General features: G+C 36.6%; 3 protein-coding genes across 9 annotated transcripts; 2 read left to right on the forward strand and 1 right to left on the reverse strand.

Annotated features, from left to right (window-relative positions):
- Window positions 1-1,271: 1,271 nt before the first annotated feature.
- LOC113739831 (elongator complex protein 3) lies at window positions 1,272-7,122 on the reverse strand. The gene is made up of 8 exons (XM_027267187.2): window positions 6,568-7,122; window positions 5,052-5,121; window positions 4,771-4,943; window positions 4,365-4,539; window positions 3,491-3,657; window positions 2,901-3,120; window positions 2,697-2,801; window positions 1,272-1,876 (listed from the first exon to the last, which is right to left on the reverse strand). The coding sequence occupies exons 1-8, from the start codon at window positions 7,035-7,037 to the stop codon at window positions 1,565-1,567; spliced, it is 1,692 nt and encodes a 563-aa protein (XP_027122988.2). The 5' UTR covers window positions 7,038-7,122; the 3' UTR covers window positions 1,272-1,564.
- Window positions 7,123-7,508: 386 nt separating this feature from the next.
- On the forward strand, window positions 7,509-15,244 carry LOC140003917 (3-oxoacyl-[acyl-carrier-protein] synthase, mitochondrial-like). Of its 7 annotated transcripts, XR_011813569.1 has the most exons (15): window positions 7,511-8,006; window positions 8,589-8,818; window positions 9,524-9,631; window positions 9,716-9,787; window positions 9,939-10,025; window positions 10,159-10,310; window positions 11,190-11,270; window positions 11,356-11,389; window positions 11,946-12,012; window positions 12,128-12,204; window positions 12,501-12,583; window positions 12,782-12,842; window positions 12,968-13,050; window positions 14,343-14,414; window positions 14,864-14,943. XR_011813569.1 is itself a non-coding variant. In XM_072047527.1 (14 exons), the coding sequence occupies exons 1-14, from the start codon at window positions 7,856-7,858 to the stop codon at window positions 15,026-15,028; spliced, it is 1,440 nt and encodes a 479-aa protein (XP_071903628.1). In that variant the 5' UTR covers window positions 7,515-7,855; the 3' UTR covers window positions 15,029-15,244. The 7 variants fall into 7 exon arrangements, 4 of the variants coding, with proteins under 4 accessions (XP_071903629.1, XP_071903631.1, XP_071903630.1 ...); XR_011813570.1 differs by lacking the exon at window positions 14,864-14,943 and having other exon boundaries at window positions 7,510-8,006; window positions 13,152-14,406; XR_011813568.1 differs by having other exon boundaries at window positions 14,343-15,244.
- A 1,170-nt stretch (window positions 15,245-16,414) lies between these two features.
- LOC113739833 (uncharacterized) lies at window positions 16,415-24,704 on the forward strand. The gene is made up of 13 exons (XM_027267190.2): window positions 16,415-16,679; window positions 16,769-16,797; window positions 16,898-17,000; window positions 17,505-17,676; window positions 18,742-18,927; window positions 19,370-19,530; window positions 19,637-19,913; window positions 20,252-20,466; window positions 20,809-20,907; window positions 20,983-21,503; window positions 21,999-22,762; window positions 23,061-23,259; window positions 24,325-24,704. Exons 1-13 carry the CDS (start codon window positions 16,532-16,534, stop codon window positions 24,469-24,471), a joined length of 3,021 nt encoding a protein of 1,006 aa, XP_027122991.2. The 5' UTR covers window positions 16,415-16,531; the 3' UTR covers window positions 24,472-24,704.
- Window positions 24,705-26,366: the final 1,662 nt, after the last annotated feature.

Genomic DNA, 26,366 nt, shown 5'->3' on the forward strand with positions numbered 1-26,366 from the left:
CCGACTCTTTCTTTCTCTTTCTCGGCTCCAACAAGGAGAGAAGAAAGTGAAATTGGCTTGGTCTTGCAAGAAGAAGAAAGACTAGGAAATTTGGAGTCTTGGTCAAGATAGTTTTGGGAACCACTAGGCCAATGGCTCAGTGGCTACCAGGGAGGGACTTAAGTCACTCCTTGGGCTGTAGGTTGAGGGTTCAAACCTCACCTGCAGCGAAAAAAATCTAAGGGTTGTGCCATAACACTCCCTTGGTCTAGTTGGGTCTGTATACCCACTAGCCCCCACCACAGCCTCCTTAGGCTCCCCCTCCCCCTAGATTAGGATAGAGTAGGTTATACAAATGTATCGTTGCTGAAAAAAAAAAAAAAGTCAAGATAGTTTTGGGTCACAAGAGGTTTGGTCAAAGCTTTGTTTGATAAATTGACAATTGGCACAATTACAAATTATATATATCTAATTCTCAAAATATCTTTTGCCAAATATCGCTTTCACCCCAATATCTTAGTATCACAAAATATCTTTCTACACCCATATCCCTCTTTATTTCATGTCTCATCTCACTAGTTGGACTAATTAGTATATCTCCCCAAGAAAAACGAATCATATGCAATAAATTGGAACGGACAATAAAGTACAATAATTCTTTATCATTTACCAAATTAAAGTATGTAATCCAAAGGGAAAAATATATGCAAATTTTGTGATATGGGTGTAGAAGGATACTCACGAAATTTGTATATTTTTTTTCCCTTTGAATTACATGCTTTTATTTGGTAAATAATAAATAATTGTTGTATTTTATTGTCCGTTTCAATTTATTGCATATTATTTATTTTTCTTGCAAGAACTCTTTAGACCAACCAAATACTTTGATCAAACACATCTTGACCAAGTCTCCAAATTTACTAGTCTTTTCTCTTTTTGCAAGACCGAGCACTTTCTTTTCTTCTTATTGGAGAGAGAGAGAGAGAGAGAGAGAGAGAGAGAATTGAGAGCAAGAAAATTTCCTTCATCCTCTTCTTCTTATCATCAGTTGAAAACCAAGGCTGATTCAATCATAAAACTCCACAAAAATTCCCTATTTCTTCAAGTTTAAACCGTGAGTGAGGGAGTCCTTCCTCTTTCCTTCTTCCAGCCGTGAGTGTAGGGAAAAGAGAGTTTTTGTGGAAGAAAACCTTGTGTAATGACTGATTTTTTGCTGAAATTTTTTTTTCTTATGGCTAAGGAAGAAAGGCAGAAATTTCCAGCTCCAAAAAAAGAAAAATGCAAATTTCGTGTCCTCGTAAAACCTCATGGCTCATGCTAGCCATATGCGTGTTAAACTGAATTGTCAATACAGATGTACATGCTAAAACTGAAAACTAAGAAAGGTTTAAGCAAACTCAACACCAACATACACCGTACGCACGGTAATTTATGTAAGGTTAGTAAGCCCCAACTACAACAACTAGAAAAAGATCCGTGTGGTTCCATGCCATGCTCGTCTTCCGACACTGGTACTTGATAAAAAATGCAAGTAGCACTGGACAGTAAACCAGGCAACTCCATGGGCGGTTGCTTGCAAGCCTTCTTATGCGAGGTACTTCACCATGTAAGGACCTTCTAGCTCGTAGCCCAACTTTCTGTAGTAATGACGGGTCCCTACCCCTGAAATGACAGCTATCTTTTTTGACCTATGCTCTCTAAGAGCAATTCGTTCCGCTTCCTCCATTAGCAGTGTACCATAACCTTGATGTTGCAATTTATCAGCATCGCGCCCATGGACAGGAACTGCTGTTCCATAGACATGGAGTTCCCGAACAATAGAACATTTTCCTGTGAGTTCAGGGCAAGTGACGTTGCGCCCACATTTCCTCAGGCGCAATAGCCCAACAAGAATATCCTGCATTAATCAGCAAATTAAAGAGTCTGAAGGAAGCATAGGTTTCTTTATCCACAACCAAAAGGTAATTAAGATCATTATCAGGCATAGCATCACTGGGTAATGTAGCAACTAAAGGGAAAAAAAGAAATTATTTGGATCCAAAGTAATTATAGATACACACCAACAGAACCCACCATAAAAAAAGGCAGTTAATGTTCAATGAGGTTTATATGCCCAGCAAATAAAGAAAAATGAAAGTAGGGTGGAAGGATTAGTACACAGCATCTTTTGATCTGACAAAATGCATTGCCTAAGTATTTGCATCAATTTTCCTAGGTTTATAGATATCTACAAACAGACAAAAAAGTGGCTTGAAGACACTAGTGAGTTTTTATGCTTTAAAAATCTCTTGCAGTTGAAAATTTCCAAGATAACATGTACATAAGTTTCCGATTTTGTCATCAATAAAAAAAGCAGCTCTTAGAAACCCACTCTATGCGTTATCTGTTATGGCATCAGACATAGGACTTAAGAGTTTTTAATACCTTCATCAAGACTTAACTTCAAAGATGCAAAGTATGCTCTCGCATCATGAAGTGCTAGATAACATTCAGCTGAAAGTCAGCATATGCTTACTATAAAAAAGAAATAAGAAATCTTTTGCACTGACCATTGAACTGTTTGTATAACACACTAACCATGTTTCAGCCCATCAGTAAAGCAGAGGAGAATATATGCCATGTTGACAAGTGGCACATTTGCAAAAATTGCTCTTTCCACCTTTTTCCCCCTTTCTTTTGAAGTTAGGATGCAAGGTGCAGGAAAAAGTTCAAATTACCTGGCGTGTATCCTCATATGAAAGGAAAGTTTCCCAGCCCTCATTTGCAGTATAATCACGACGAACAAGCTCAACTTCTTCCGGCTTTATTTTGTTGTGAATGTCCTGAAGTATAATCAGGAAGGGAAGGTGAATAATTAGTTTTGATACATTCTAATTCTAGGACAGGGCATGTTTCAAGCATTAATAATGAAATCCACTTACTTGGATTCCAGCTTCACGTGTTCGAACATCTCGACATTTCAAGCCCAAATCTTCCATCCGAGCCAATGCTAGCTCCCGCAGATTCCCTTTCTCAACCCCAGAAGTTACCAGAGGCATAGGGATATCACGCTGAACTCTATAGACACGTGTCCATGGGGGAACCATTGCCAAGATCCTAGCTACAATGTCAACAAGCTGCTCAGGTGGATAATTCCTATACCTGCAAGTAGTGTAACCCTTCAAAAGGCAGTTTTAAACCAAAGATATCATAAAACCGTAGAGCTTGAATACCCGTGCTTAGAATACTGCTCATACTGTAAGCAAGAGATTTTCCTTTTCCTTTTCCTTCTTCATATTGCTTTCACATAAACAGTTTGCTTGGAATGAAGATGAAACTTCGGACACTGGCACTCTTAATACAAAAAGGAAATTCTCAACAGTTCAAAAGCATGGTAGAAAGGAGAAGACGACGAAATAGTCAACTTGTACACTAGTGCTGACCAAGTTGTACTGGTAGAAAAAGTAATGATTGGAATCTCAAGAAGGCAGGCTAAAGAGATATGTACTTTCAAGTAACCGTGATCATGTACCTGCCAGTTTTCCAGAGTTCATAAAGTCCAGTACCACGAATAACAAGTGTAGGGTATATTTTGAGACCATCAGCCCTAAACAATGGGCTCTCAAAAAACTCCTTAAAACTCTCCATGTCTCTTTCAACCCCAACATTTGGGAGATCAGGCATCATATGAGCAACTACCTAAAATAAAAGATGAAGTGATTCAACAACAAAGTCAAATCACAAAACACAGAAAGGATAGGAAGAATCATGACACAATGCCCCACCAAAACTGAAATCATAGAAGCACAAATCAATATAAAAGGCCATGCAACTGTGCTACACAAAACAAACTTAACTTCCTCTTAGGATCAGAAGAACTAGAATTCAGAAAGAGATGTAGTTGCTCCTTTTTATTCTTTACTTCTAACTTTGTATTTATATCCTGCATGTCTTCCCACACATGCTGGCTCCTGGCTCCCCAAATCCTTCAAATTGACAGAGACTGCAGATCAAAATCGTGCACATTCTTTCCCAGCTTTTGGATTTTCCATTGAAGAAGAATGTGATTTGGAGACATATTCTTTTGCACTAACCATTTGCCATCTTGGCTGCTCTGCTTTTTATATCATAAACTAACTTTCTCCTTTCAAAATCGATATCTTACTACAGATTTTGGTCCCTTTCCTCAATGAAAGGTTTCAATTACAAAATTCATTCTTCCCAAGTACTTTAGACAAGCCATTCAAGTATTGGTGACTACCATAACCAATAACTCAAAACAGGAAGAAATAAAAACAGGATTTCCTACAAGAAAATTGTATGATACACACACACACACACTCTCTCTCTCTCTCAAATTTAATAGACAATAACAGTTAAAATCATGAGAATAGACAAACGAGAACCTTAAATCCAGCATCCTTTGCTAGGGAAAAACAATCAGCAACAGCTGCTACTGTGTGACCTCTATTTGTATCACGTGCTACATCTTCATATGTGCTCTGAACTCCAATCTCCAACCGCGTGCAGCCATATGAAAGCATTTGCCTAAGATGAGGCCCAAGGCAATAGTCCGGCCGCCTGGTTGGTTGTAAAGAGAATCATTAGTCACACAGAACATGATCTCACAGCCACAAAATTGCTTTTATTGGATCATAAGTTGTCTCAACCCAATTCTTGCAGACAATCCACAAAAAAATGCTTTAGAAATAATAAACATAGGTTATACTCAGTTTAAATGCTAAACAAAAAAACACAAAGTATCTCAGGATGTCCACAAAAAGTTAAAACATCTATGACATTATCACTTACGTTTCGATAGTCATTCCAATGCATTTTACAGCACTGTGTTCAGAATAAGCAACTGCTTCTTCAACATTTGCAGAAGTATGTCCTGATAGAGCATCATGAAGATTCCGGATAAAATAATCACGGTAATCAGATGGCAAGGACATAAAAGTTCCTCCCATCAAGATAAACTCAACCTGCATATGAGAGAAAGAGAGAAAGACATCAGAAAGCAGTAATTACAAACTCCGTACAGAGGGAAGGGAGGAAAAACTGAAAAGAAAGCTGGACAGATGACGCCATACCTTATCAACACTATGACCTAACCTCTTCAGTTGATCTATCCTACTTCTAGCTTGCACATAGGGGTTATACCTGAAAATAACATGAGAACAGCAATCAAAACATTATACACTATGAGAATTCCTTATCTCTAAACAAGGATTTAGAATTTCTCTCACCATTGTTCAATTTACTGAAAGCACGACAAAACATAGGCTCAAAAGATGATTCATTTCACAAAATTACCAGGAAGGCATTACAAAAATAAATAAATAAATAAAATTACTGTGCTAAGAGTGATTTATAAATAAATAAATAAAATGTTAGGGGTCTGATAAACTGGACCCCTTCTCAAGGAAGTCAAAACGGAACATTTATATCCCTAAAGGCTTGAAAAATAATTGCCATTCCTCCCCATATGATAATCTACAAGACAATTTGCTGTTCTGCCCAACCTGAACGGCCTCTATTTGCTTATCAGATTATCTAAACATAAACATGTACTTCTAAGAAAACTACATTGAGAAAGACACCTTGAGTGGGCTCTCATGCTTTCTTCTATTACTTGCACTAGTATGGTTCTTCTTTGACTAGTTCAATTAAGAGAATTTCATGGAATCTCGCTTAAAATGGCACTCAAGATTCCCATAAAAAGCTTAAAGAGTTTGAAAGATGATGTGGAAATGGAACACATCTGACAAAAAGAAACAGGTGCCACTATCATGCAATTAGATCAGATACTTCCCCCGAAAATCCAGAACTCAATTGAAAATACCAACAAAGCCAACAACAAGTCTTAATCTCTTGCCAATACAGTTGATAACCATCTTAACAGAACAATGTTGTTCCCTTGGCATCCGAGTGCAACAAAATAGTTGCTCGGGTATTAGTGAGAACATCATTTTCGCTTCACATTACAAAGTCACATGAGTTTACTGCACCCATGCAACCCATAGGAACGGGTATTACTGCACCAACCAGACCTGTCCTGTTACCATCCATTTCAACTGTTAGTGAAGGACAATTCTTCTGTCTCTCGTCCCATACCAAGTAAACATGGATTAATCTACACAACAGGTAATTAGAAGGTATACAACATCAATTTTAACTATATATCAAGCTTAACATAACAACTCTATATCTTTTTACCCATTTCATTATTTCTTCATTAAATTGATCCCATTGCCCAACATCCCATTAGCAAGTTTTCATCAAGATTTTTCTTTTAGTGTAATTTGAATGCAGTCAAAGCTAAGACTCCAATGCACAGGTAAAACTAAAAATTCAAGCAAAATTACATCGCTTTAGCAGAATCACTCTTTCCCTCTTCTTCTAATATGTTCGTCCCATTCCTCACCATCCGACAACCTTTTTCCAGCATCTGTATATTCACAATTCCATTACTTTTACTTAAATTCATCCTGACAACCCATTAGGAAAGGATAATCAAGACTAAATTTTCTAACAATTTCCTAATCGATATTAAAAATCATGATAAAATGCTCATTTTTCAATTAAGTTGAAGAAAATAAACCTCACCTAGCTCGAATTGCACGCATGCTAGTAGGCTCATATCCAGTATAAGACTGAGTACTATATTCAAAATCAGAATCCGGTCCACCGGGGCAATAAACACATATATTCCCCGTTGTAGCAATATGAGGACACCGATGAGGTTTCGACATAACCGCCACGACGGCAATTCCGGACGCCGTACGAACTGGTTTAGCGCGGAGTTTAGGGAGAAGAGACTCGCGCTCAGATTCCGGAAGAGCAGCGATCATTTCTACGAGCTTCGGAGCCCTCGAAAGCCCGTATTTCCGGCAAGCGGCGGATTTTAATGCGTTTAGGTCTACATTTTCGCCCTTGCGTGAAAGGTCTACCATGTTGGATACTATTTCGGCTATGGCTTTTACCCGAGCTTCTTCTTCGGTTAAGTTGTGTGAGATTACGCCGCCGCGACCGGGTCGCGGGACTTTTCGGGGCCCTGCCACTGCCGCCGTCGCCATTAGAGAAAGAGGATAGAGAAGGTGGCCGGAGAAAGTGGGATTCCCGGGGGAGTGGGAGAAGGTTTAAGGAGTTTTCCGTAAGATGAAATTACTAAAGTACCCAAGTGGCCTAAGAAGGTAAAATCCCGGAATTTAAGAGACATTTATTCATTATCATGCTGAATATTAGAATTTTGAAAAGTAATTTTCTCTTTTAATCATGCACATCTAATTTTTCACATACAATAATTTATTAAGATTTTTCTAGTTGTGTGGCATATATTTGACCAATTATAATTTATGTATTCAACTATTTTTTATCCTATTATATATGTATATAATATTATTTAAGTATAATAAACAAAAAGTATGAAAAGTCATAAAAGAAAATTTCTTACGTTAAATTTGATTCCAATGGAATTAATAGATAATAGATTAATTATGTACTTAGATCAAATTTTTGACAAGAAAAATATATACTTAAATCAAATAATTGAATTGAGTTTCAATATTTATTATCTTTTTGAATTTATTTTAAATCCGAGTAATTGAACATAAATTTTGAATACATACTTATACACATAAATTTGTATGAGTTTAATTTATCAAAATTTGACTGAACTGAACTCAAATAATAATAAATTCAAACTCAAATATGAGATTTAATAAGTCAAAATGAGAAGAATGGAGGAAGAAAAGAAAACAGAAATTTACAAGCAAAAAGTAAGTCCGATTCATAAGGGTACTTATGTCCAGCAAACTAATCTCGACCAAAGAGGTTAAACCCAGGACAGCTACTGAATGGGTTTCCGAGGAAGAGGAAAACAGCGAATTCTGGGATGAAAATGTGGGGGTTTGGCAATGGAATTCACCACTATTTCAGTAAAATAAGACGGCAACATCACAATCAGCTGCTCGGTAGACTGTTTTCCTCTTCTGCAGCCTTTGGGCCTCCCCCGTCTAGGCCCCTTCGGAGAGTTGTAGTCACGGGTACTCATTTTGTTCTTATTTTCTTGAATATGGTGATAAGATAGAATTAAGGGTCTAGAAAAAGTTAAATTTCATTGTTGTTTTTCATGTAAAATTCCATTCTTTTTTCAAAAAGAAATGAGAAGGAAGAAGAATATGTTAAAGGGATATTATTGGAGTGGTCATTTTTTTTGTGTCTAAAATTGATTTAAAAAGAAAGATGTGAAATGAAAAAGAGGTAAGAAATGTAGTGAAATTCATTCTCCCTAGAGTGGTTTATTTAAAGTAGTAGCAAGAGTATCGTTTATGATTTGTGAATTACTAGATTACTTCATAAATGAAGCATACAAAGTCATTAGAAAAAATGAAAAATAAGAAAGAAAAAAATCTGAATTTTGATGAAAACTGTGAGGTGGAGGGAGGTAATTCAATGATGTTAATGATCAAAGTATGGGATGAATTGAACTCGAGCCCTTATTTTGTAAGGTTAATATGATTAGAATTTTGAAGAAAGGACTTATATTTTGCTGTGAAGTTGATATATCGTGTGTGCATGAGGAACCAGGAAGTGCATTTTTGCTTCTTATGGTGGGATTGTGGCAGGGCTAGGGTTGGTGACACCTTTGGGGTGTGGGGTAGAGACGACTTGGAAGTGCCTAACAGCAGGGCAATGTGGAGTGAGAGCAATAACCCCTGAAGATTTGAAGATGGATGGATTTGATAAAGATATCCAGTTGCTTACATTTGATCAGTTGGCATCCAAAGTTGCTGCAATTGTGCCTTGTGGGAGCAACGCGGGTGAATTCAATGAGGCGTTGTGGCTAAATTCTAAGGTAATAGGTCTTTTCTAGATTATAATGCTTTGGTCTGAGTGGCAACTAAAATGAATTTGAGAAAGGGGATATGAACTAGCTTAGACCAAAATTTGATCTATTGCAGGCTTTGGATCCTGGACGTAGTTTGTCTAAGTGAAGGAATGCCAAATTCAATTATTTATTTCTTTATCTGTTTTTCAGATGAGTAACTTGTTTCTTCTCATATTCTAATTTGAGTGTGATTTCAATGCTGGAAATTTAAATGCTTTTAGTATGTCATAGCAATGATGGACTTGTAAGACCACTTTTTGGCAAATAATCATAATGTTTGATGGTTAATGTTCCCCTACCAGGTAAGCAAATGGCCAAAATTGTACATGTTTACTGTTAAGAGAACTGATTGATTGACTATATCATAATTATGATAACATATAAAATCTTAAGGCCTTTTTGTTTAACTGTAAATTAAGTTACTTAGAAGTCCAAAAAGCTGAACATAAATCTTGTTAAAAGAAAATCTAAAAATAAACTAACTATTATGATAAAATGATACCTACCAGATTTGTGATGTCAATTTGGTGAAATTTGACCATTTTTGAGATTAGACTTCATCCCTCTCAATTGTTTCTGGTTGGAGGGCACGGCTTTTGCAGTATGTACATAAAGAGTATTTCTTAAGCCACAATATGTATATGGTAATGTTTTAGCTGGCATTGTTTTCAGGACCATAGATCAATTGCAAGGTTTATAGGCTATGCTCTATGTGCTGCTGATGAGGCTCTTAAAGCTGCGAATTGGTTGCCTAGTGAACAAAATGAGAAGGAAAAAACTGTAATGACTTCGTTTTGTGATAGAAAGGTTTATGCTCTCAACTTTTTATTTGGTATACTTAGTATATAAGATGCAAATTATCAGGGCGTCTCCATCGGGGCGGGAACTGGGAGCATCTGTGATATATTGGATGCATCGAGAATAATTTGTGAGAAGGTTGGTTGATTTGTCTGCAGTCTGAAATGAATTTTGTCATTACTCAGTCTATTTCTGTTGGTCTCAGCTAGAGACTTGAAAATAACCTCTGACATTGCTCACATAATGTGACATTTTTTCATTAAAATGACATCTCCTCCTTTGAATGAAGCGCCTACGCCGGCTCAGTCCATTTTTCATCCCACGGATACTGATCAATATGGCTTCTGGGCATGTGAGCATGACTTATGGGTTCCAGGTATGTGATCAATTCCTAACTCTTACATAAAGAGGATGTAATGAAGGCAGAGAGAGAGAGAGAGAGAGAGAGAGAGAGAGAGTTGTAATAATATGGATGTAGTTGTATATTCTAGTCTTGACTTTGAATTTAGGGGCCAAATCATGCCGCAGTGACAGCCTGTGCTACCGGAGCGCATTCTATAGGCGACGCTGCTAGGATGATTCAATTTGGAGATGCTGATGTCATGGTTGCTGGGGGTACTGAAGCCAGTATAGATGCATTGTCAATAGCAGGATTTTGTAGGTAAGGCAATTGTTGATTTTGGATGATTGTCCTGGCTTACATCTTTTGCTTTATTTTGCTGAGGGATATCTGAATGCATAAAAATGTGGGGCAAGATAGCAATGAGCTCTTGCTTGCTCATCATAAATAAGTGAAAAATTAGCTAACCTATTTCACTCAGATGCATCTATCATTAATTTTCTGTTCTATTTGGATTAGACTTGAATTGTTTCACTATTAACGATAGTTAAAGCTCCCGCATCTAAGTTGTTTCTAGTGATGCTTCAGCTTTGTCGGCTTGTATTGCTTTTTAATAGACAGTTTGTACTGTTGTCTGGTAAACATATGATTGACATCCTAGATATTTGTCGCAAAGTCACGAAGAGGAGCAGAATATGTTGGCTTTTGGCAGGGAGTGTTTTTTAATGTCTTATGGGTGGAATTGTATGTTTTTTGACATTAGGTAAGTGAGCGAGAAATAAAATGTGTAGAGGTGTCTAAACATTTTGAGCTTTATTTTCATGGCCAATGTGCTAACGATTGATGTTAAGCACTTGTATTATTTATCTATTTCATTTTTGCAGTCATAATCATTGAAACTCATTGCTCCTTAAGCTTTGAAAAATTAGAACTTTTTATTGCTGGCTTATCTATTAGATCCTTTCTTTTCTTTCTTCTATATTGCATTATTTGTCTGCTGAAACATAGGAAAATAAACAGTAGTTGGTTTTTTTCCATTTCACAAGGCAATACTCTGTCATTTGCTAAACATCTGGAGAAGAATCTTATCTACTTTTCCAATTTTTTCAAAATGCAAAAGTATCACCTTCCCGGAAAGAAAAGTCTGCATGAAGCCATGGAAAATACTAGCATTAATGCTACTTACTTTTTTGTTTGCAGATCGAGGGCATTGACCACAAAGTACAATTCTGTCCCTGAAGAAGCTTCAAGACCATTTGATTGTGGCCGTGATGGATTTGTGTAAGTTGCTTGTCTGTTATCCTGAGTATATTGGATTGCATAACACAAGTTCTTTCAGCTTCTCTTAACTTTTATTAAAATACAGGATAGCTGAAGGTTCTGGTATCATGGTGTTGGAGGTGAGTTTAGTCACAGATATAGTAATCAAACTTCCCTTTGCAGAAATATAAGATGTGAAGATCATTATCCCAATTAAGAAAATAAGTTGTAGCATCCAATTTCTACTTGGTCTTGAGGTTTTCTTGGTTGGTCTATGTAATGTTTTACATGCAATTAGTGGCTTATTTGATGACAATATGTATATTGAGTCACATTTTTCACTAGTTCACACATACTAGTGGACTCTGAGGATAAATGTCAATCGAGAAAATGGCAGAACATGCATTAGATGCAAAATGATTGCATGTGTCTGTTAGTAATTCCTTTTTTTACTTTTGATTGGTAAGTGAGAGAATGGGAGGAAATTAACAGATAAAAGAAAGGTAACTTTTGGATGTACAAAGCTCATGAAAAGCCCTATTATGAATTTCTAACGGATAACTTCGCATAGGTATGTACAAATCTCAGGAAAAGTCCTTTTTATGGATTCAGTTGTTAAACAACTTTTTGTGCTTCTTAAATATGCTTTTCTTGAAATCTTTCATTGATTGCAGTGACTTCTTTTAATTTCTTAAGGAGCTAGAACATGCACAGAGGCGAGGAGCTAAAATCTATGCAGAACTCCGTGGTTATGGGATGTCAGGTTTGGGCTTTGGATTGTTTGTTACGATAGTACTGCAATCATACATTTTCTTATCCCTTGATCCTTCTATTCATTCTTCTGTTGAGCTTGTAACTGCACATATTTCTTTCTTCAGGTGATGCATATCACATTACACAACCACATGCTGACGGAAGGGGTGCCATTTTAGCCATGACACGTGCTTTAGAGCAGGTCAGCATTGTCCATTTCGTGTTTTCTTGTAGGTTTTATAAGCATGACTAGTGGACAAATATCTATAGATTTTTCCAATTACTTTAACACTCTTTGTTCATATAGTTGGTCACTTTCAAGAAGCATAACAAAACATAATCTTGTCTGACAACATAACAAGATAACATAACGAGATTTCAGGTGATTCCTCTTTGGAGCTTTGCCACCTGTTACTTTTTGGGTTATTCTCTCACATATCTATACTATTTTAGTGGTGCACAAGCAAGTTTCTAAAATTCTGTTCTTTCTTCTGTCAGGGTTTAGGTGGGGAGCGAAAAGCATTTGGTTTTTGTAAGATTTCTTTTTGGGGTTGTAAGAGAGTGTGGGGAAGATGTGGGAGGTAATTATATAAGCTGCTTGTTGAAGGATAAGAAGAACTCCCTAGAACTTGTGTGCATGGACTTGACCTCCCTTTTAAGTCCTACTCTTTTGGTTCTTATGCATTCAGATGTTAAGAATCTTGGGAAACTTTAAACAATTTTTGTGTTGCTGTATTGATGAAAATGTTTCTAACAGTTTGCTTTTCTGACACTGGCAGTCTGGTCTCCATCCTAACCAAGTGGATTACATTAATGCCCATGCTACATCTACACCTTTGGGTAAATTGTCCAATTGCAGAACCATTCACTAAGAACTTACTAATTGTCATGAAAGTATTGAGTATTTTCTGCACTATTTTTTTTTTTTTTGAATATTTCCACTCATATGTTACTTTAATACTTAGGTGACGCTGTCGAAGCGAATGCGATAAAATCTGTATTTTCAACACATGCAACATCTGGTTCTTTGGCCTTGTCTTCTACAAAGGTAATATGCATATCATACTATTGGGTTTTCTCGGACATTCAGTATATCAGGGTCATTTGGAGATTGCATTGTCAAAATGATAAGAGTTCCAAAATTTTCAGGAACTTTATGTGGATCTTCTTCTTCACGTTGAATTACAGGATTTAGAGATTGTCATCCTGTTGAACAACTATTTCTGTAATTATATTTGTTGATCTTACATTTTTTTTTGACTGACATTTTAGCACCCATTTCACTACCTTGCTTTTGTTTTCTTGTTCAAATTGTTAGAGTTCAGAAAGGAGGGTGGGGAGCAAAAAGCATTTAGTTTTTTTGTTTTCTCCGATTAACTAGGAATTACTGTTTGGGTGATGAAACTCACCTTTTGAAATTCATGAATAACAAGTTAAACCTACTTTTATATGATATCTCGTGTGATGTGTCCATAGAGTAGAGCCAGATGCATCACCCTTTTCCCGCATTATGTTTCATCTTCCCGCACTTCTCACACTCAGAGTTTGTTCCATTCTGTAAAGTTGTGACAACAATCATTATTAAGCACCGTAAATAGAGATTTCCAAAGCCCTTATCAACCTCAGCCAAGGTCTTGCGAACACCAAACAGCACCAATAACTCTACCCCTCCATTGACACCAAGGAATCCGTTCTCAAATTCACAAGCTCAAAACTAAGAATAGGGAACTTAAATCCACTGTTAACTTCATTTCCAGCACCAGGAACCACTTTTCCAGCCCTTAATCTACCAAATTGTTGATATTGGACTATCCTTTGTGGTTGGGGTTTGTGGCAACTGCAACTTATATTTTCTGCTTGTTTTGATGCCACTTGTCACATTTTGAAACTGATAAGAATTCTCTTTTATCAAATTTTAGAAAGAGAGGGAGGGAGAAATTGCAAAGCCTGGTAAGGGTGGGGTTAGTTATAGGTTATCTTAAATCTCTCACCTCATTGGGACTGGGATAGAAATTTGGGGAGAGTTGAAAGGTGGGAAGGTACTTCTGGCACAAAAAAAGAAAAGTATGGTACTTCGATCAGAAAAGGGATAGAGTCTGTTAAATTTGTTTTATTTTCAGTTGTCCCAAAAAGGGAAATAAAACTCACTGGCTTGACTTTGTCTTGGAAAATAAAGCAATTGAAATGGTTCGTAATTGATCTTGTAGTAGCTTGTATGATCCAACAACCCTTTTGCCCATCACTGCGTAGAAAATTTGTATTATGATTAATGTGTTACAATGTTTTATCTTCCGTGCCTGCAAAATCCTAAATTTGTAATGTTCGAATAACATGAATCAGGGAGCTATGGGCCATCTTCTTGGGGCAGCTGGAGCTGTGGAAGCAATATTCACTGTTTTGGCTATACACCATGTAAGGGAAGTTCAGTCAAGATTTCCAATGTCCTTCAAACCATAATCAACATTTCCTTAATTACCCTCTTACCTTTAATCACAAAAAGCATTTAGCACGAGCTCACCAAATCCTGGGACACATATTGGTGAACTTTTTCACAATATCAGTAATAGAATGTGATTATGCGGATGCAAGTCTGGTGCTACCGCATATAATTAAATTGCTGGAATTTCTTTCTATAGGTGAAAGCTTCCCATATGGGGCAGGCTAATGCTGCAAATTAATAGCATCTCTCAACCTAGTTACTTTTGTTATTTTGCAAAATTTGGGATGCCTTTCATGGGAAATTCCCTTCATTTGAGTCAAGTCTGGTCTACTGGAAAACTTTCTTGGGCACAGATTGAGGTCCTTTGGTTATTGTGAACTGATATTTGTGTTCCTTTTCTCGTGTGGAAATATCATGGCAGGGGATTGCTCCATTGACACTTAATCTAACAGAACCAGATCCAGTTTTCAGTAATGACTTCATGCCTCTTACTGCTTCAAAGGAGATGATTATCAAAGCGGCCATGTCAAATTCTTTTGGCTTTGGGGGAACAAATTCTTCCTTGTTATTTTCTTCCATCTCATGAATCTGTGTCAGCTCTATTAGTCTTCGAAACTCTTTCTTGTTCATCAGGGATAGCAACAAATACTGAAGAGTGTAGAACCTGCTGTTTCAGTGAGACAGAATCGCAACATTTTTTTTTTTTTATTTGGTAGATTCATTTATAGAATGTTTGTGTGGTGATGCCCATAGAGTTCTCAGTTATGAAATGGTGGCTTGTATGCAATCAATTTTGGGATGATGAATCAGTATGGAAATGAATTTGCCATCATCAACTGCTAAGAATCAGTCATTCGGTTCGCTATAGTGAAAACTATAGCTGAGCGAGTTACAGAATTCAACCAACATTTGTTTTTAAAGAATCAAATTGTTGGGCAACTTCAGAAATGGTTTTATCTCCGTCCTTTTATTTTATCAGTTCAAGCTCCATTTTCCAGCACCATACCATCCATTATCCACAAAAAGGGCAAGCCTATATAGTGTCAAAGAATTCTTTTGAAGTTATCATAAATTCAAATCTCTCTCTCGCCTTTCTGATTCTTAAATCCCATTACTCCCTTTCTGATCCTTAAATCCCATTACTCCCTGCTACCAAAAAAAAAAAAAATTTCTTGCAAAATGTTCTAACTAGACATGTCAATCCCAGTGCAACATGTTCTAACCAAAGTTAATATACGCTAAATACACTATTAGTGGTAGTGTAGAAAAGTTTTATCCATATAAAATATGTCCAAAATCTACCCTAAAAGGGGAGAGAAACATCAAAATAATGTCTAAAATAGGAGCGTTGGCGAGCCAAGTTGCTTGCGAGTAGCTTATGAGCGGCTTGGTCAAAAGTTTGGCTCGAATTCGATTTGATTGAGTTCGACCTCGAACTCGAGCTACTTGTTTTATGTAATAAGTGAACGAGTAGAGTTTGAGCATTAGTAGTAAATACTCGGGTAATTGACAAGAATAATCGTGTATTTATTTTATTTATATATTATATATTTTAATTATGGAATGACTATTATTGGTTCGTATTTTAATAAATTCACATGAAGTAATGTTCAGTGAAAAAAAGTGACGGATGACAAAATGGTAATTTGATAAATCTAAAATGTAAAAAATTAAAACAAGAAAAAAAAAACTTACTCAATCTCGAGCTAAATAAGACTTGCAGTTTATTCAAGCTCAAACGAGTTGAATTCGAACTTAATTTCCATTATGTCGAGTCAAGTTCGAGCTGAAATTTATACTTGAGCTCAAGGTCAAGTAGCACTAATCGTGATCGAGTTCCGGCTCGGGTATGGTACTACTGGAGTTTGACTCGTTGAAATATTTTAAGGTATTTCTGTCCAGAAATATTTTGGGGTAAAAAGTGTTACCGAGGCTAATATTAGGGGGTTTACAAGTATTCATAATAAATTACAGAAACTAGTAACTGGGCGGGTTGATGAATCTGGATAAACCCGACCCTCCAGTGTAAACCGTTCATTTGTATTGGAGAAACAGAAACAGAAGAGCTCGAAGAAGAAGAAGAAGAATAATGGGAGAAGTGGAGGAGAAAGCCGTATTGGAGAAGGTGGGAAACGTCGTCGCCTCAATCAACGGCTCCAAACACGTCGACCAAGTCATCTCCGCCGTCTATTCTCTCGCCGCCCTTCTCTTCCCCCTCGAGACTCTGTCTTTCATAGGTGAATTTAGTGTTTCTTAATCCCTTTCACTAATACCTGCTACTACTTTTTTTTTGGCTGATTTATTTTTTTTTGAAACTGTTTATTAGGTAGCATCAGTGAAAAATACAGGGATGAGGTACTTCAAAAATTTAGTTATTTATCTGTTATTATGCATGCAAAATAATTGTAGAACAGAATTGTGGATCTTAATGGTTCTTTTTAATTTCGAACTATAGGTGCGCAGCGTGGAGGCACTAAGTGAAAATCAGACAAAAGAATGGTGGAAGGTTTTTTACAAAGGAGCTGCATTTCCAGCTCTTGCTCGAGTTTTACTATATGGTACAAACAAAACAATGAAAGTTTGATTTTTTTTTTTTTTGGGTTTAGTTTACTAATGCGTGCTTAAGTGTGGATTTTTGTTTTTTTTGTTTTTCGTTGTGAGTTTCTACCGGAATCCAGTTTTTTTACTATAATTAAGAGAACAAATGGATGAAGAGCCTCAATGATTGTGCATTCTTATTGTTCGAGACAATATTAATGTTGATTTCTATATAACCAAACAAAAAAAAAAAGGAGAAAAGGTTGCCGGTGCTAACAGAAGTACCAGTAAATGTTCCCTAGTGAAAATGGAAACTAAGAAAGTAAAAAGAAAGAATATAGTGCTATGTTACGTGTATATGTGTGAACTTACGCTTCTAAGGTACCTTGGATACTTGTTTTGCTTTTGCGAACCAAGCAGAAAAGAAGGAGAATATATCCGCTTTTGGGTTATATTTCTTTACTTTCTGTTTAACAGGTGACTGTTGTGCATGACTTCTGATGACAATTGGTGTTTATGTGTAGATGTTGCTTCTGATTGGCTGGTTTGTTTTCCCATTTCCGCAAGGAAAAATGTATACGATGTGTTTTTTGTCAAGGGCCGTATGACTGAGGTTGTTCAAGCTATAGTTCCTTGTCTGCAGAACAGAGGAAGCACTAGTTATGACACTAGTGCTGTCTATTCAAATGCTGAAAGGTAATGGTTTGTGGGAATTCAATTTTCCTTCTGTGTGGTCTGTTTGGTGATTCTTATGATTCTTATGCAATTTGTTGACTATGTCACTTCGTGAAGGATTAGCTGATTTCCTTTTTCCATTCTTAGTGGTGCTGTTGGACATAATTAAGAAGGCATTTATTATTATACTGTTTATGTTTCATGAATAAAGGGGCCACAAGGCCTATCAAATGTTTTAACATAAAACTCAGGGTATATATGGATACATGGGCCATTCCTGTAGTCTATAAGTGTACACAGTTGTTGCCATTTGAGTTGCTTTCTGTCAAGTATCAAATTATCTATACATGTTGAGATGTTGTTTCTTATCTAATTTTAGCTGTTTCATTCTCCCAATAAAAGTTGACATCTTTTGTTGCAATTATGTCCTGTGTTCAAATTTTGGTTTCCTTCATACGCCAAATCAGCAAGAGAAATGAGTGAAGAGAATGAAGAAAAACAAACACAAGTCTAGAAGCACTTTACAAAAATAATAATGAGTAAAATTGGTGAGAAAGATGCATCCCCAACTATTAGTAGATTGATGTTACAAATATTACTATTTATTACACTAGTTTTAATGAGATCTGATTTAGGAAGAAAGTAGTTTGATTTGCTCTCTTTGGGAAAAGGATAACTTCCTCCAGCTTTCCAATAGATGGAAAGGCATGGGAGAAAAGGTATGAAGACTAGGAGAATCAATAACTGCCTAACTCAAAGTAAAAGCGGACAAAGTCAAGAGATGTACTCAAGTTATTGTTCATGTGCCAATTATGGAATTTTACTAAAGTCTTTTTGAACATTTCATGTGAAGACCATTAATTATTTTGTAGTTTTGACCCGTGCATATATTCATAGGCCGACTCACTCACATGTAAACATTCATGTATATGTACTCAAGTAGCTATGCTGCTTGTCTCTGAGTGTCTCTACCATATGCTACGAGAGTTACAAAGATATCTGTCATGCTATAATTCTTGTTTTTCCTGGATGTGCCAGTATGAGGAGATAGTAGCTGAACCTATTGCTCCTTGACATTTATGGCAGATTACTTGTACTTTGCTTGGTTGAAAATGATGGTGCTTTTCAAATGGTTAAAGAATTTAATTTTCAATGCGAAAGTGAGGAGCTTACTGGTGACAAGCTCAAGCAGGCTATTTCCATGTTGGCACAACTTGTTACTTCTATTCCTGACAAGGCTCGACCAGGAATCTCTAGTGCTCTTTCATCACAGTATCCTTATTACTTTAAGTATTGGTACTGTCTGTTTTTCATGAGTTTATCTAATTTGTGCCCTTGTAACTAGAGGAATAGTAAACAATTTCATCCGTGAGTAAAACTTCAGTGCCTGTTCAGTATGCCAAGTTACTCTGATTACTCACCATAGATCCAAAGATAAGTAGTTGACCACATATTGTTGCTTACGGTGTCTATTATTGGTAGTTGGTTACCATTTGGCTTACTGAATTGGTTCTCAAGTTCTTCTCTTCTTGCCTTAACAACTAAATGGGTCATAGAGGAATCTTTTTGCTGTAGTTTTGCTTTCCTCCACTAAACTTGGATTTTGTTCATGTTCTCGATCTATCAGTTGTGGTCATGCATCATTATGAGCTGTGGCTACTTTTCATTCTCTTTGTCCCTCTGCTTGTCTGTATTCCTTACCTGGATATCTTAGTTTGTTTTTCAAGAGTATTACTACCCAACTCCTCTCTGGAGCAGAAGAATGGGACAAGAATCTACCTGATGGAGTGGACAGCTGCAATAAAATTTATACACATGATACAATTGTCTTTATTGGAGAAATAGTTGCTCGAATTTGTCGGAGAGGATCAGCTGGTAAAATTTTTTCAAAATATGGAGTGCTAGATATTTCCCCCTCCTGACTTTATAATACTCTGCTACACCAAAATAAGCCTCAGGTGTGAATCTTTACTTTTCACAGATGTGCTGCTAAGTGAACTGATCCCCCGAGTCCTCTGTCAAGCTCGCAATTTTTTGTCTGGAACTGCTAATGTGTCTGTTAACAAGACATTTGAGTTAAAACCTGGTCTAAGATTTTGGTCAAGAGTGATAGAGGAGATTAAAGATTCTTATGCTGTGGAAAGATTGTCTGAGCAGCTCTTGCATCAACTAGCAGCTCAAAATACAAATGATATTGAAGCTTACTGGATTTTGTGGATCCTGTTTCATCGTAGTTATGAGAACCAACCTTTGATTAGGTTTATCCATCTCCTTTTCTCCAGCCTTTAAAGATTTTTCTAGATAGTGATAGTCAATTTGTTTGCAATGAGAATGAATTGGGATGTTTCAAATGGCTAAATCAGTATTAGTAAACTTAGTGGGAACAAAAATGTGAGATGCTTTCATGGAAAAGTTTTTGTGAATTTATTTTCTGATTCTTCCTTTAAGACATGTCACATGAAATATATATATATATATATATATATCAAGGATACAATGTATATTCTTTAGGGCAATTCTGTATCTTTACAAATTACATAAATGTGGAAGCATCTCTGGTAACAGTGACAATTTACTAAATTCCCTCCTTTTTCAGGTCTATGTTTGTTGACAAATTTTTGCTCTGGAAAGTATTTCCTATCTGTTGCCTGAGATGGATTCTTCACTTTGCTATTCTTGAATGTTCCCCTGATAATACTTTGCTGACAAAAGCTTATCATGCTCATCGCCTAGTGGAGACAATGCAGCGTCTTGTTTCAGTGTGGTCCAAACGAGAGTTTGTGCAATCATCTAGGCTTGAGCAACAAGCTTGTATCCTTTCTTATTGTTTTCTCATTTGAAATGGGTGCAATATCTTCTTTTGATATCCATTATGTGGGGAAGAGGTCCAATGAAATACTTGGTCTTAGTATCTGTACTTGCCAGTCAAAATTGCTTGCTTGTCATTAATATATGTGGTTATGGAATGCTTTTGCCTCTGGGGGGATCAGTATGTTCCTGCCGTTAAGAAGGATGGAAAAAAAAATCTTGTTCAGCATGGACTTTTGCTATTCTATTCTTTCTTCGGTTGTAATTAGTTGACGTTCTTTTATTCCAATCTTTTGGGCTATTATTTTTAATTTTTTTCATCCTGTGACTCCTTAATGTTTTCAGATGTAACTGCAGCTTTGGGCCTCTGCCTGGAGAAGATGTCAAAGGAAGATTTAGATGCAACAAAGGATGCTATCCACTCAATTCTTCAAGGAGTTAGCTGTAATCTTTCCTCCTTTTGCTAGTTATTGAAATTATCTTGTTCGCTGGCTCTTATCTCTCAATGATTGGTGACAGGTAGGCTGGAAAGCCCTGATCATTTGGTCCGCAAAATGGCCAGTAGCGTTGCTTTAGTATTTTCTAAAGTTGTTGACCCCCAAAATCCTTTATATCTGGATGATAACTGCCATGATGAGACCATTGATTGGGAGTTTAAGCCAACAATGTCAGATAGAAGTTCAGTGGCTAAATCACATCACAAGGATGAAGAAGCTGACAAAGTTAAAGGTTTAGACATGGCAAAGGAAGCCAACGGTGTCGATGATGCTGATATGGGAAAGAAAGTCAAAGGCAGGAAACAGAAGCTGTTGGAATTTAAATTAGTTGATCCGGATGAGGTTATTGATCCAGCTGCATTAAATGGCGAGTTAATCTCTGATGGAGAGGGTGATGATTTTGGAAGTGAGGATTCTGATTCCTTGAGCGACACATCTTTAGAGCCATATGATTTAACAGATGATGATGCGGATTTGAAAAGAAAATTCTCGCAGTTGGTTGATGTGGTTGGGGCATTAAGGAAATCTGATGATGTTGATGGGGTGAGTTTCTTCTACTTTGACAAAGTTTAAATAAAAGAACCCTCTAAATTTGCTAATGTTGTAAGGCGAGGAAGAAATCTGGTTTTCATTCTAAAATCCTTTGTCATGTATAGCTTCAATTTTGGTGCCTCCTTTAATGTACTTTTGCATATGTTTAAAATTGCTATAGTCATTGTTGATAGCACAATTATGTTATAAAGACACTGCTGATTTCGCAATATACTATGTAAATTATAGTTTTTTTGAGTTTCAAAGTAAAGCTTCTAGCTATAGATTTCTTATTTTTTTCAGTGTGTTGCAGTTTCTTATGCAGAATCCAAACTACTTTACAGGAGGTTATCCTATCAGTCCTTTCTCTCCCAATGACAACATCTTCAATTCAGCAAATTATGAATACCTGTTATATGAAGTTAATAATTCTACCTATTGGAAGCCTTACCTGAAGGTTGTACCATAGACATTCTGGAGCTATAATTATGTCTCTTTTCTCTGCAGGTCGAAGGAGCACTTAATGTTGCTGAGAAGCTTGTTCGAGCATCACCTGATGAACTTAAATATGTAGCTAGTGACCTGGCTAGAACTCTGGTTCAGGTTCGTTGTTCTGATTTCACAGTCGAAGGAGAAGAAGAATCAGCTGAAGAGAAGAGGCAAAAAGCATTAGTTGCACTGATTGTGACCTGTCCACTCGAATCTCTTGAGGCTCTACACACCTTGCTATACTCAGCTACAGTAGATGTCAGCCAACGAATTATGATTCTTGATGTAATGACTGGTGCAGCACAAGAGCTAGCGAGTATGAAATTTTTAAAACCAGAATATCAGCCAAGGAACCTCATATCATCCGTCTCAGATAAGCCATGGTTCATCCCAAGAAACATTGGTCCTCCAGGAGCGAGTTCTTGGAAGGAAATATCAACACCTGGAACTCTATTGAATTGGTCATATTCATATGAGAGAGAACTTCCTCCTAGACCGGGTCAGATCCAGAGAGGAAAAACACGTCGATGGAGCCTTCAGTCATCTGTAAATGAAAACCAGTTAGAACAGTCACAGAATCAGTTCCCCCAGTATGCAGCAGCATTTATGCTGCCAGCCATGTTAGGATTTGATAAGAAAAGGCATGGTGTTGATTTACTTGGTAGGGATTTTATTGTCCTGGGTAAACTAATATTCATGCTTGGAGTTTGTATAAAATCTGCAGCCATGCATCCAGAAGCATCTGTTTTGGCATCCCCTCTTCTGGATATGTTAAGAGTCAGGTAAAGAACATTCCAAAATGACGTGTAGCTTTTAATTGTGATCGTTGTTGGTTGTAATATTGAACCAGACAATGCAAGTTAGGAGGATGTCATATATACTCATGGGTAGATATACGTCACCTGGTAGTAGATCTCTATGTGTTGTTTTACTGCTCTATATTATAGTACTCAGTTGTGCTATTGATGAGCATCATTCCTATCACATTCTAGTTGAAAATACAGAAGAAGGAAACAAATATTGTTCTATGTGAAGAGAGGATGCTTTTAACCTGACAATCATGTTCTTTATATTACACAGGGAGATATCTCATCATATTGAACCATACGTCAGAAGATCTGTACTTTTTGCGGCTTCATGTATATTGGTGGCCATCCATCCCACTCATGTTGCATCAGCATTAATGGCTGGAAATACTGAAATTCCTAGAGGACTCGAATGGATTCGCACATGGGCTCATGATATAGCTGAATCAGACACAGACAGAGAGTGTTACATGGTAAGCAAAATTCTTAAGGTGATGACTGTTTGTGCTAGCTTTCTTTAAACACGCAAATGCTTGTCCACCAATATCAGCTCCAGATAGTCACATGAAACAGGATTTAGACATCTTTATTATTTATGAGGACCTTTTAGATTAGATTTCTGACTTAGTGATATCTTAGGAAACGTCTCTATATTGTCATAGGAAAGTAGCTGGTGGTATAAGGCTCAGGGTATTCGCTGCATCTAAAGTGAGAAACAGCTAGCAGACAAAATATATACTCTTGAAAAGAATGTGTCAGTTTGAAATTAGATCTTAAATGTATAATCTTACAATTGACAGCTGTAAAGAGAGAATTAAAGAGAATTCTTGTAACCAAAGCCGCATAGTATTGAACCAGAATTTTTGCAGATAGTTAGCATTGGTGTTGATGATGTATAGACTTCGGGGTAGGGTTGGTAGTACATTGCCTTGCATTGCTATAGTGTGGTAGATACCCCTGCACACATTTTGCAGATGGTTAGCATTTCTTTGTATTTAGAGAATGACAAAGATTGGTCATAGTTATTTTTTGTATGCTTAAATTGGTGCTCATGTTTAAGTAAAAAAAAATAGTAAGATACACTCATGAAAAGATGTGGTAACCAGCCCCACCCCCTTCTTATAAGAAATATTTTTCCTTGCCATCAGACCGTCCATCAGGCTTAAAACTCCTTAATTCTTAGCAGATTACAACCCACGTAAAAGAATGGAAGAAAACAAAGTAAATATTTTTAAGACTAATAGAATCTTTGCCAGATGCTTTACTTATATGTTGGGCAGTGAGATGTGTGAATCTTCTACCATTTTATGGTTTGCTTCATTCCTTTCCATGTTATGCATGGTAGGCACAAATAGGCTAAGTTGTTATTCGTCGTGTCGTTGTATTTTGTTCTTTGAAAGTCAAACTGAGATATACTGCATCTTGTTAAGTTTTAATCCGTGGGAAAAGCTTGAAAAGTGTTTTCCTTCAATTGCTGCTGTATATGCTCTCGTGGGAGATTTTCAAATCATTCAGCCTCTGTTTTATCTATTTTTCAGCTGGCCATGACATGCTTGCAGCTTCACTCCGAGCTGGCTTTGCAAACTTCTCGAGCGCTAGAGTCAACAGAAGGCACATTTGGAACTGAAACTCTTGGTCTTCCATCAGCTCTGGCTAGCGGAATGATTAAAATCCCTCGTGTATAGCTAACTTCAACCTCTAATTCTTTTACGATTTTTTTTTTGGCAATTCTTTTTTGTAAATTCTGCATGCTGCTGGTACTTTTTCTACATCACTCTTTTTTTTTTTTGGGAATTCTTTTTTTTTTTTCTTGGGGCAATGCTAGATCCGCAGTGTATCAAATTGAGCCAAGCTCGTAAATACCGCTCTGATTCTGAGGATATTTTGCATGCTTGAGATCCGACTTGCATTTTAGGTACATTTTGCGTCAAACTGAAATACAATAGACTGAACCTCAATCTTTGAGGTTTCAAATGAATGCCCAGCTTGCAATGAACCGAAAACGATTGAAGGTTGCTGTAACATCCTCAGATCTTAGTTGTTTCATTTACAAAAAATGTGTCCCTCCAAATTTTCAATCATCCATTCTTCGACCCTTTAACCTAAACGAGCCAATGCAATTGAACATATGATGGTATGAATACATTAGGCATGTCAATGGGTTGGATTTTAACCAAATTCAATCTGGATTCAATATACTTGAGTAGAGTTTTCAAACCCTATTCAGACTTAGATTCTATAAGAGAATTTGAGGCCTGTGTAGGGTCTGATTTTCTATAATTCATACAAAATTTTAGATTCATACTAGATCTTATGCAAACTCATGTATATATAATAAAATAATATATATATATTAGTAAATTGATAAAATAATCTAATATTTTATAGTTGTTTGATTGAATATGGTAAGATTTCATGATTTTTTTTTCCAAACTAATCATAATTGTCATTGTAATTAATATAAATTTTTTTAGGAAAAGGAGAAAAAGTAAAAGTAAACAAATGAAAGATTGGACGTCAAGTTTTGATAACAAATAGAAGTAGTCAATAATAGTTCTTTTTATGTATTCATAATATTGCATTCAACTTCTTGAATATTAATTTTATTATTTGAAAATAAAAATTAGGTGATATTTATATTATTTTTGAACTCTATTATTTTTAATATATTTTTACTTTAGTATGTTTAAAAAATATAACAAATACTCATTAGATACCCAAATCTATGAGTGTCTGGGTCTGGATTTACTTTTTTAAACCTATAAAGATCTAAGTCTAAGTCTGAATTTAACTAAATTTAATGGTTTGGATCTGAATAAAAAACGTAGACCCTACTCGTAACTCGCAAGGCGTTAACATGTCTATAACACATGCATTCGATTTTGTTTAATCACCATTATTCCTCCCCAAACTTGGCTTTCCATTTCCCCTCCCGCAAACTTTTCCCACTTCCATTTCTGGTCCGGATGAAGCAATTTATCTGTGCTTCTTGGTCCAGTCTTCGACCTTACAAATACGTGCTGGTCGAGCTCACTTCGATGGCAATGTCTGTCAATGAAAATGTGGAAATGATAACATCAAGTGTTTAACTGAAGCTACATTAGGCAGCAATTCAAAAAAAACAGGGACAATGTCAGCTGCGACATATATGGTATAAATGAAACATGTTTCTCGTTGAATTATTGAGGAGACAAGCTGATTGTTCGTGTAATAATTAAGGGTCTCAAATGGCTATATAAAGCAATGAAAATTGCTTTTAGGCTGTGTACCAACAAGACTCGGCCGAGTCCGAGACGAGACCGTGATGAAACGATACCGAGATACGTGATTCGCCGAGACGTCACCGTGAAGGGTTGAAACGGCCGAGTCTCACCGAGTCATCCCGAGTCAACTCGAATTTTTATTATTTTTACTAATTTTTTAATTATTTTTGTTTATCATATTTTTACAATTTTTAGAATATTAAATATTTCAAAATTCGCGTCTCGCCAAGACCGCGACCGATATGCCGAGACCGATGTGGAACGGTCCAGGCCACGACCGCAACCGCGACCGTGACTTTGAACCATGGTACCAACCA

The sequence above is a fragment of the Coffea arabica genome, chromosome 4e, assembly GCF_036785885.1.
Source record: "Coffea arabica cultivar ET-39 chromosome 4e, Coffea Arabica ET-39 HiFi, whole genome shotgun sequence".
Lineage (NCBI taxonomy): Eukaryota > Viridiplantae > Streptophyta > Magnoliopsida > Gentianales > Rubiaceae > Coffea > Coffea arabica.

Bases quoted from the DNA above. Each gene is read 5' to 3' on its own strand.
- LOC113739833 (XM_027267190.2), top strand. From the start codon at position 16,532: ATGGGAGAAGTGGAGGAGAAAGCCGTATTGGAGAAGGTGGGAAACGTC. The intron at 17,001-17,504 runs GTACAAACAAAA...GTTTATGTGTAG, and splicing joins TGCTCGAGTTTTACTATATG to ATGTTGCTTCTGATTGGCTG. The intron at 17,677-18,741 runs GTAATGGTTTGT...CATTTATGGCAG, and splicing joins GTCTATTCAAATGCTGAAAG to ATTACTTGTACTTTGCTTGG.
- LOC140003917 (XM_072047527.1), top strand. From the start codon at position 7,856: ATGAAAATGTGGGGGTTTGGCAATGGAATTCACCACTATTTCAGTAAA. The intron at 11,271-11,355 runs GTAAGTTGCTTG...ATTAAAATACAG, and splicing joins TGTGGCCGTGATGGATTTGT to GATAGCTGAAGGTTCTGGTA. The intron at 13,051-14,342 runs GTAATATGCATA...AACATGAATCAG, and splicing joins TGGCCTTGTCTTCTACAAAG to GGAGCTATGGGCCATCTTCT.
- LOC113739831 (XM_027267187.2), bottom strand. From the start codon at position 7,037: ATGGCGACGGCGGCAGTGGCAGGGCCCCGAAAAGTCCCGCGACCCGGT. The intron at 5,122-6,567 runs GTGAGGTTTATT...TGTTATTTTCAG, and splicing joins ATGCGTGCAATTCGAGCTAG to GTATAACCCCTATGTGCAAG. The intron at 3,658-4,364 runs GTTCTCGTTTGT...CTTTTATTTTAG, and splicing joins CAAAGGATGCTGGATTTAAG to GTAGTTGCTCATATGATGCC.